The sequence below is a fragment of the Phaethon lepturus genome, unplaced genomic scaffold, assembly GCF_000687285.1.
Source record: "Phaethon lepturus isolate BGI_N335 unplaced genomic scaffold, ASM68728v1 scaffold25286, whole genome shotgun sequence".
Lineage (NCBI taxonomy): Eukaryota > Metazoa > Chordata > Aves > Phaethontiformes > Phaethontidae > Phaethon > Phaethon lepturus.
The window spans coordinates 7,667-17,211 of NW_010547277.1; the positions used below are offsets into that span (position 1 = coordinate 7,667).

The 9,545-nt window shown below is 58.4% G+C and overlaps 1 protein-coding gene across 1 annotated transcript in view; it reads right to left on the reverse strand.

Annotated features, from left to right (window-relative positions):
* The window catches only part of LOC104622724 (cadherin EGF LAG seven-pass G-type receptor 3-like), a gene marked incomplete at its 5' end in the record, with an annotated part of 31,985 nt that overhangs the window by 4,780 nt on the left and 17,660 nt on the right, over positions 1–9,545 (reverse strand). Inside the window, 17 exon segments of the mRNA XM_010289595.1 lie at positions 460–539; positions 850–962; positions 1,508–1,682; positions 1,786–1,992; positions 2,172–2,298; positions 2,628–2,795; positions 3,100–3,268; positions 3,486–3,635; positions 4,152–4,335; positions 4,828–5,037; positions 5,762–5,856; positions 7,493–7,507; positions 8,093–8,194; positions 8,288–8,471; positions 8,775–8,895; positions 9,087–9,228; positions 9,490–9,543. Of these exon segments, the coding sequence (XP_010287897.1) occupies positions 460–539; positions 850–962; positions 1,508–1,682; positions 1,786–1,992; positions 2,172–2,298; positions 2,628–2,795; positions 3,100–3,268; positions 3,486–3,635; positions 4,152–4,335; positions 4,828–5,037; positions 5,762–5,856; positions 7,493–7,507; positions 8,093–8,194; positions 8,288–8,471; positions 8,775–8,895; positions 9,087–9,228; positions 9,490–9,543 (2,296 nt within the window).

Genomic DNA, 9,545 nt, shown 5'->3' on the forward strand with positions numbered 1-9,545 from the left:
GGCCTTCCCTTCTGGATCACACATGGCAAATACAGGGGCCCAAATGGCACAGGTCATTTGGGGCCACAGAGAGCTGAGCCAAGCTCCAGGCCTGGCCCAGGAGGAAGCGGGGAAAGGTCTCAGAACGAGCATGTAGGAGAATAAAAAGCAGGTACTGAGAGTCAACAAGGGCAGAGTGTTGAATCCAAGCAGACATAAAGGGTGGCTATGAGGGCAGGCGGTGAAGGGGGACAGACTGGTGGGACAGCATGGAGGTGGGGATGTAGGAACAAGAGGAAAGGACGAAGTTTAGGAAGGGTTAACGTGGCCAGCAGGTGTGGGAGAGGAGAGCAGCTGCAAGACTGACACTGAGGCACAGAGGGACACTCTGCGATGGTGGAAGAGGGAGGATGATCACTGAAAATGCTAAAACCCATGAGCCACAGCAGTTCTGCTGGGAGTGTGGCCGCTAATACTCACAGAACAGATTTCTTCTTGGTCTCCTTTTGGCCTGGGGAACAGGACATCTTGGCCACAAGCAGGAACATGACCCCATTAATCTGAAAGCGTTGGCACCAATTAGAAGCTGTGCCAAGGGCTGGCTCTGACCTGACATCCCCAGTGCAAAGTGTGGGCAGACTCCAGGTACACCAGACCCATGCGAACGTCCCCTCCTTTCCCCTTCATGCCCAAGCCATGGCCTCCCCCAAGTTTGGCTGGAGCGAGGAGGGACAGAGAGAGGGCCTCTAACTGAGGAAGGAGAATACAGAGAAGGGGGCAGGCAGTGGGCAGCCAAGGAAGGGGTGAGTGCCCACAGTGCAGAGAAGGGAGGGAGGAGAGGGCTGTGGGTGAAACAGGACAGGGTTTTACCACAATGACGACAGTAATGGGGCCTGCAAAGCTCCAGACCAGCTTATCATGAATGGAAATCCAGCAGAAGTCAGGGTTCCCGTAGCCCTCAGGATCCAGGCCAACGGCTAGCCCTGTGAGAGGAATGGAGAGGTCAGGTCCAGACCCAGCAGCCTTGGACTTGCTGAAGCCATGTTGACCCCATCTCAGCACTGAAGGCCGTGAATGAGCTCTCTCGCTGCTCCTTGCTCTGTGCACAGGCTTCCCTGACAGAGGGAAAAGAGCCAGGACTGCGAGCCCCAGCATCAGGGCCTTTATTTCCGTTTCTCCAAGAGTCCCTGACACAGCCCAGCCCAGCCGGCAACAGAACTCCCAAACATGCAGGCTTGGGAAACCAGGAGACCTAAACCACCAGCCCTGGGACAGCAGGAGCCCTGTGCCCATCGAACAAGCCATGGGGAGAGGCGCTGAGGAATTACTTCTCCCCAGGAGGCAAGACAACAGCCCTTGATACACGGTCCCCAGCTGACCACCACAGCACTGCTCGCCGCCAGCTGGCTGCAGCAAGCCCACCATCAGCTCTCCCCACCGAGTTAAGTGAGCCAGGCAGCACCAGGGGATCAGGAGGCTGCTGAAAACAGGTGCTTTACGGCACGGCTCTAGGACAAGCAGCTCTTACCAGTGATGATGGCAGGCACTCCCCAGCCGATGGCATAGTAGAAACGCATGGCCCCAAAGTTGACATTGCGAGCTTCAGTCTGCATGCGATAGATGTGGAGGCCCTGGACGAAAAGCCAGGCGAAGGTGGAGAGGAAGAAGCAGTGGAGGAGGATAGCAATCACCGTGCAAAGAAACTGAGGAGACAAAAGCCACTCAGACATGGTCCCACTGTGCCAACGCTAACTGCATCATCTGCGCCTCACCCCTACCACCACAGGCTTGTTCGAGCCCACAGACCTGGTTCTCAGTGTGGTTGATGCCCAGGAGAAAGAGCAGCTCAGAGAAGAAGAGGGTGACTGATATGTTGGAGTGGATGCCACGTGTGTTGGACTTGAGGCCTTTGAGGCAGGTCAGGAAGGAGAAGGTCAGCAGCAGAGCCACCAAGGAGAGAGACACCAAGGCATAGGTGACAATAGCCAATGTCTCCAGGTCACCTTCCAGTTGCTGCAGCAGCAGAGAACCAAAGGCAAATGGTGGTGTTAGGGGGAGACATGGGAAACCTGATGGGCTCTCAAACTCTACTGGTGTCCCACAGGGAATTTTCTGCCTGTGCCTGCTTATTCTCTGGGACCCAGTAGCTAACAGCCCCCACCACCGCTCGCAGCCCCACAGGCTCAGGTTACCTCCCGGTGCGAGCTGTCCATCAGAACCCCAAAGGTGCCAAACTGGGAGCACTGGCAGTGGACGTGTGTGGTGTTTCGGTACACGAGCTCACAGTCCCTGGCTGTCCAGAAGCCGGAGGGGTTGGTCCTGCAGCCACCAAAAAGCAGAGCGCACTTAGGAGAGAAGACAGATGATTGTGGTATGTGGGGAAGGAACCACAGAGAAGAGGGGTGATTGGCAAGGCTTTTCTACCAGCAGATACAACTGCACTCCTACAGCTGAAGTACAGGAGCCAGAGCCCTGCAGGGACCCTGTTGTGCACCCCCAGCAGGAACGAACCCCTGGGAGAGGGTAGAAACCCCCTTATCCCAGTGCTGCCCAGGCACACAGCCTGTCATGGCCAGGGAGACTCTGGGAACGCGGAGGTGCCTGGGGAAAGCAGCTCAGTGTGCGTGGCCCAGCTGTGCTTGACTCACGGGTTGGAGTGGTTCCACTGGACACAGAGAGGTTTGCTCCTGTTGGCTGTCTCCAGCAGGCGAAATTCCAGCACAAGAGGGGTGTCCAGGGGCCCGCGCAGGAAAGTGTGATTGCTGAACACAGACACGCTCACGATGGGGGAGTTCATCACAGGATTCTTGGGGAGCCTGCAAGGAGCAACAGAGCTCTGCCATCATTGTGCTGGAGCTGCAGCTCTCTGGGGACTTCCTGGACATCCTGCACTGATGTCTCAGAAGGAATAGCTCTGCCCAGCCCACACCACAGGGTCAGGAAACATGGGGCAGAGCAACACCAAAGTGGGGTACAGGCAGAACACCGCAGGACCATCTGGCTGGGAACCAAACCCAAGCCACAGCAGACAGACTCAGCAACTGCCAGAGGGGGCAGAGCAAAGTCCAGCCAGCCTCTCTCTGTGGGTGCTTGTGGGGGGCAAAGGGGAGGAGGACGTACCTGATGCTGCGGCGATCCACCTGGTAGCGTGCAGGCAGCAGCCCCCCCAGGGTGCGGTACATGATGAGGATGATCACAGTGAGAGCAGGGTCGGGCTCTGGCAGTGCCTGCCTTGGGGAGGAGTTCTCCACACTGTAGTTCCCTTCGCCCCCAGCTGACGTGGGAACCGCTGTGGGCGCAGCTGAGGCACACAAGGAGATGGTGAGAACATCTGACTCTGAAGGCAGCTTGTGAGCCCACCAGGAGCCTTGGAATGTGGTGAAGTCAGAAGCTCTGAGCTCTCAGGGGTCACTTGTGGACCTCTGACAGAGCCAGGTCTCAGCAGGGGTACATCTTTCATTCCATACCCACCCACGCTGTTCCCCGAGTGATGCTCACATGCTCACCTTCAGCTTTTGGGGGGCTCAGCACCGACAGTGGCAGCACAACGTGGGTGTGGGGGTCCCAGGCGGGCTGGCCCCAGAACAGGCTGCTGTGGTAGCGAGGGTAGCGCCGGCGGATATGGGAGTGGTTCTCCATGCGATCGATGCTCAGCACTGTGGAGGAGCAAAGGAGTGAAAGTCACCTCTAGAACGGCCACCTGGAGAGCAACCATGCTCTAGAGCACCCCAGGTTTGACGTGACCAGCAAAGGGACCGTATAAGCCATAGGCTGGGCTGTAGATACATCCCATGGTTGGGCACAACATGAGATTCCAGCATATACAGTGCTTCTTCCCAGCCCAGATCCTTGCTCTGCCGTAGGGCAGGCTACTCCTTCCACTGGGGCCAGTAGCTTTTTCACAAGAGACTCAGGTTGGACAGGGGTTAACTGGAAGCAAGCAGCACACTCTAGCTCTGCTGGCTCTTGGTGGTGTGTGGGCTGCTCCAGGCAGGGATGGAACCAGGACATCTCTCACAAACACCTCCCCGTGTTTGAGAACACCACCAAGGAGGTGAAAAGCCTGTTATCAGCACCCTTGCTGAGATGCAGTGAGATGAAAAGGGGACAAGGTGTGATGGAGGAGTGCCTCTGCACCATCCAGGCCCCAACGGCAGCCAGCTCCTACTCACTGATGTTGGGGGTGACGACGCCAACAGGGTTGAGGTAGGTGAGTTTCATGTTGCTGGCCAGCGTGCCTGAGTAGTCCCGCAGCTGCTCCATGAGGCTGGCGCTGCCATGCTCACTGTGTGGCAGCATGGCCCAGTGCTCCCGGTTCTCGGGCGCCAGCACAGAGCTCCCTGCACGCAGCAGGTTCTGCATGAGAGAGACAGGGTGGCAGGGGGTGAGGGAAGCAGTGCTTTTGGGCCTCGTCCTGATCACCCTCAGGCTGCAGACCTGTGCTCTCTGCCCAGTTGATGCACAAGGGCTCAGGGAAGAGGGGTACCTTCTGCTATGACAGGCCCCCACCCTCAGTGCTCATCAGCCAGTGTCCTGCAGAGACACTGTCCCTGTACCCCTGCCATGAGGGTCCTGCAGGCAGCAATAAGACCTCTGTTTGCCCTGGGGAACGAGGCTGAGCAAACCCCGCTCTCTGCCTCTCCTCATCCACCCTGAGCTCCAGCCCTGACCACGCAGGTGGCCTTCATGGGTCTTGCTCCTGTGGGTCAATGTCTGTGTGGCACTGGGGAGCCCAGTGCTCCTGACGTGGTCTCACAACATCCTTGATCTCCTCAGAGACCCAGGATCAGGGTGGCTGATGAAGAGAAGCAGCATGAGAAGCCACCCTGATGTGGGGGAAGGACTCACCTCATTGAAGTGGGCATCCTGTGTGGCTGTCAGGCCAAAGCCACGTTGCCGGCTCTCAAAGGCCATAAGGCGGGATAGCAGGCGGAAAGTGATGTGCACGTCATTGCCAAAGTAGTGATCCATGTGGTCTGTCACAGCCCGGAGCCGGTGGGCCAGCTTCTTGGCTTCAATTGTGTTAAGCTCGGTCTCATTCCTCTCCAAGCCCTCCAGCTGCCAGTGGGGAGAAAGGAGGGCATTAAACAGTTAAGTGGTTCCTCCCTGGGAAACTGGGAAGCTGCAGGCCCTGCCTGGCCCAGAGATGATTTTTGAAACCATGTCACAAGCCAGGGACACTCACAGTGGTGGTCTCTAAAACAGGGAGCATCTCTGGCAGACAAACAGCCTCCAGCAACACATCAGGGGTTGCACTGGGCCAGGCCCAGCTAACCCAGTACCGTACATGACAGAGGCCAAGGAGGTGAAAGCACGGGGCAAGCATCTAGCAGTGTTTCCCTGGAAACTCTCCTGGCTTCAGTTACAGTTCAGCCTCGGTGGGATGCAAGTCTTTAATAAACTTGCCTGGATACTTCAAAGGGATTTGTCACCAAAGGGTCTCAGGGCTACAGATGTTCCATGGGCCAGATATCCCACCAGCTTCAAACAATTTAGCCCTGCTCAGGGTTATTTGCTTTCCTCTCAACTAGGAAAGGACACAGGTCATTTCTGATGGGGACACTCAAGAGATGAGATGAAACCAAAGCGAACTTCAGCTCAGACCAATGCTCCCACAGGATGGGTTTGGGGGCAGGAGATGGGAAAAGAAAGGTCCTGAGCACTGTGGCAAGACCTGCTCCTACTCCAGGTGCCCACAGAGAGCTGAGACAGAAACTTGTCTGTTAGCCCTTGCTTGTATGGCTCCTGCCCTGTCAGGGCTGCAGAGCTGAGAGGGGATTACCAGCATGGAGAGCTCCTTGAAGGCAGGTGAAGTGCAGTTGAAGAGATCTGGCTCCAGCCAGCCCTTCTCCTCATCACAGTGTCTGATGGCTGCACCTAAAACCGGGAGGAAGGGCATGTCTGAAATTCAGCACAGGATACATGCCTTCCCTGCTGCATCCACCCAGCAGGGACCCTCTGCACCAGCTAACCCTGAAGAACAGCACTGGCAAGTGATGGGGAGAGCCTGTAACAACCCAGGGCTGTCCTCCTGCTTTGCACCAGTGCAACCCATTCCACTCTTGGTCTGTATCCCCTCGGCAAGCTGCCGCCGTCCCCTCCCTCTAGGAGCTGGGTTCCTATGTGTGCTTCAGGGCTGCATCACACCAGGTGCCATCACACAGAATTGCAAAGAGGAATAAGTGACTTGGCAGGGCTCAGGCTGGAGAAGCCCCTGGTTCCTGGTGGAGACCTGTCTGTGTCCTCAGGGCACATCTGACCTCAAACTACTGAAGCCCATGCAGCACTAGGCATCCCCCGGCTAACAGCCTGCAATGCCTGCTGAGGTCCTGCCCCTCTACAGGGCAAAGTCACTCCAGGAGGACAACACTCCTAATGTGGGGCTGTCAAACCCGCCCCAGAGGCAAGCCTCTGCAGTCGAGTGGGATGGAGGACCCTTCATCCACCAGTGTGGGTTCAGTACCCAGCACAAAACCCCAAGCCCTGGCTGGGGCCCAAGCACTACTGCACAGCAATGGAGATACCAGCAATGAAAGGAATCAGCTGTTAATCACCACCAAAACCACTGCTAAAGCCGACATGGAGAGCAGTGTCCTGGGCCGGGAGTGTCACCACACACACTTTGAGCAAGAGGAACCCAGGCGACTCCAGTGTACCCGACAGGACTGTGGACCAGGCCCTCCTGGGGACAGCACCAGTGCACAGGAGCCCACCCAGGTGTCCATGGCTGGGAGAGGGCAGCAGCATGGCCAGCGTGGAGAGAGGGAGCCTGGAACAGACTCCAGCTGCTGCTCAGAAAAGCCCCAGTGACTAGCATGCTCTCTCCCACCATATCCAGCTCCTAGCTGTCCCCCCCCAACTTCCTTTACCCCAGGGACCAGTGCCGTTGCAACTGGGAGCAAGAACAAAGAAACCTCCACGCTGCTGGCCTTCCCCCAGCAGAGAGAGAACAGAGATCGGCTCAGCTGCAGATCTGGGCAGGATCCAGCCCCCGGGTCCCTCTGCCTCCCCCAGGCAGAGGGAACAGGACCCTGTGCTGTGCATGCCCACCAATTCCTGTCCCCATCCTACTGCCCCCCCACAAAGAGCTCCCCCTTCCTCTACCCCACAGCCACTCCTCCATGGCTTCCCTGGCCTCACTACCCATTGCTCATCACCAGGTCCTTCCCCTCCCAGCCCAAGCAAGCAGGTACCAGCCCGGGAGAGCCAGTATCCATCCCAGCCGGGGAGCAGAGCACGGACCCGCCCAGAGCCAACACTGCAGGCTCAGGACAGCGGGTGGTTGGCGGCCGCATGCGGCTGCAGCCAGGTTTGGGCTGGTTAGCGTGCTGGGAGCAGGGAAGCGGTGAGTAGGCGTGGTGAGGCCAGGCAAAGCGTTGGGAAGACACTCAGCAGCTCCAGAAGCGGCAGGGAAAGTGCAGGGCTGTGCAGGGTGCCAGGCAGGGAGTAGGGAGGGAAAGCCGCGTGGTGCATCCCTTACAACGCAGGGGGAAGGAGATGGGAACAACCTTACCTGCACCCCTCAAGCCTGAGTACGGAGGGCGAGAGAACCGGGGAGAGAAGCGACAACAGTTAGGAGCCGAACCTGCCTCCTCCTGGGGCGAACGGCTGGAGAAGGACAGGGTTTGTATTGTCCTCTGGGGATCACACTGCCCTAAAGTCCCAGAACCCTGCTGGCACCTTTGCCGTCACCGAAGACAGCCTCCTCCAGCTCGGGATGTGACGCCTACCCAAGAGGCTCATCTAATGGCATGCTGTGCCCTGCTCCACTCGTGGTGCACAGAGAGAGCAGAGCCAGCAGAGCCGCAGCAAGGTGCTGCAGGTGCTGAGCTGCCATGCCAGGCCTGACCCCTGCCTCAAGCCTGCTGAAACCAAAAAGCAGCAGGGAAAAGGTGGGGACCAAGGCCAAGGTAACAGCACAGCCCTGTGGCCACCCCCTCTGCTCTTCCCCAGGCTGTGGCATTTTCTCCTCCAACTTCCTTCTCCCAGCCCTCAAGCCCAGTTAAATGGGACTGGGACAGCACAAGAACAGAGTGATATTGCTGGGGCTGCTACAGCCCCCGGCAGGACAGCCAGGCTGCGCCCTCCGCTCCCCATCGCATTCCCCACTCACCCAAGGAGCCTTTGGGACACAGTGCGGCAGCCGAGAAGCCAAACTTCGTCTGGGGCCACCAGACACCCGCCTTAAGGCTTTTGGGGCAGCCATCATAGAGCACTGCAGAGACACGTACCCCAAGGGGCCGGTCACAGGGGGAGGCCACTGATGCCAAGCCCCATGGCACCAGCTCCCTGCCATGCCCACACTCACCCTCACAGCCACTGGGTGTCCCCTCGGCAAAAGGGCTGTCGCAGCTATTGCACTGGCGTCCAATGACCCCAGGCCGGCAGTGGCACCGGCCCGTCTCCTTGTCGCAAGAGCGTGAGGTGGAGCCCACGGGGTAGCAGTCGCAAGGCAGGCAGGTGTCGCTGCCTTTGGGGCGGTAATGGAAGTCCTGAGGGGAGACGGGGACAGCCATCAGACAGCCCATCAGGACAGCAGCTGAGGCCAGCGTCTGGGGAACTGCTGGAGCCAGGGCAGGGCTCTCCCAGTTCGCAAGCACCCTCACTGCCCCCATCGTCATTGTGCAGAAGGGCTACACAGAAGAGCTGAGCAGGGATCCAGCCCAGAAGTGGGCACACAAAGCAGGGCCTGGGCAGCTGCCAGGCCTTTGGAGGGGACAAGGAACAGCATCAAGGACGACCAGGGCTCCAGGCAAGCCATGTGCCACGTCTCCATGAGCACAGCTGCCCCTCACCTTGCAGTGGCACTGCCCGTTGGTTTTATTGCAGTCGGGGTCAAAGCCTTTATTCACATCGCAGTTACAGGGTCCACAGGTTGGGTTCCCCCACCAGCCCTTCGGACACTGCTGGTCCATCCTAGGGAGAGAAATATCTCTGCTCTTACAAGAACCAAATCTCCTGGGCCTTCTCTTCCCACAAGCCCAGCTGCTCAGCAGCTCCAAGGAGCCAGATGGCACTGAGAGGTCCCTGGTCATGCAGCCAGGATGAGAGGGCAGCACAGAGCCAGGCATGGAGGCCATGGCCCTGCCCTGTGCTCTGCATCTCACCTGTGCTCGCAGTACTGCCCGAAAAAGTTCCCTCCACACTCGCACACATAGCCCAGGGGTGAGTCTGGCTTGCGGCGACACACCGACTTGTTCTTGCAGGGGTTGAGGTGACACACATCCACGCAGTCCCCTCCGTAGTACCCTGAGGTGTGGACAGAGAGCACCGTGTAAAGAAAGCACCTTCCCCCTGAGAGGGGCCAGAGCACCAAGGAGTGGATTCAGGGGGCTCAGGAGTGATTTTGCTCCCCACAAAAACTGAGTGTCTGGTGTGGATTTCTGGGCCCAGAACTTGCCCAAGGGATGGGCAGGAGAGCAGTCACAGGCCAGGAGAGACACACAGATGGAGAGGAGCAGACAGACAGACGTGGACAGCGAAGTGGTGGCAGAGTCCTGCAGGCCCTACCTGGCTGGCAGACGCAGGAATAGCTCTGCCACTCGTCCTTGCAGACGCTGTTGGCT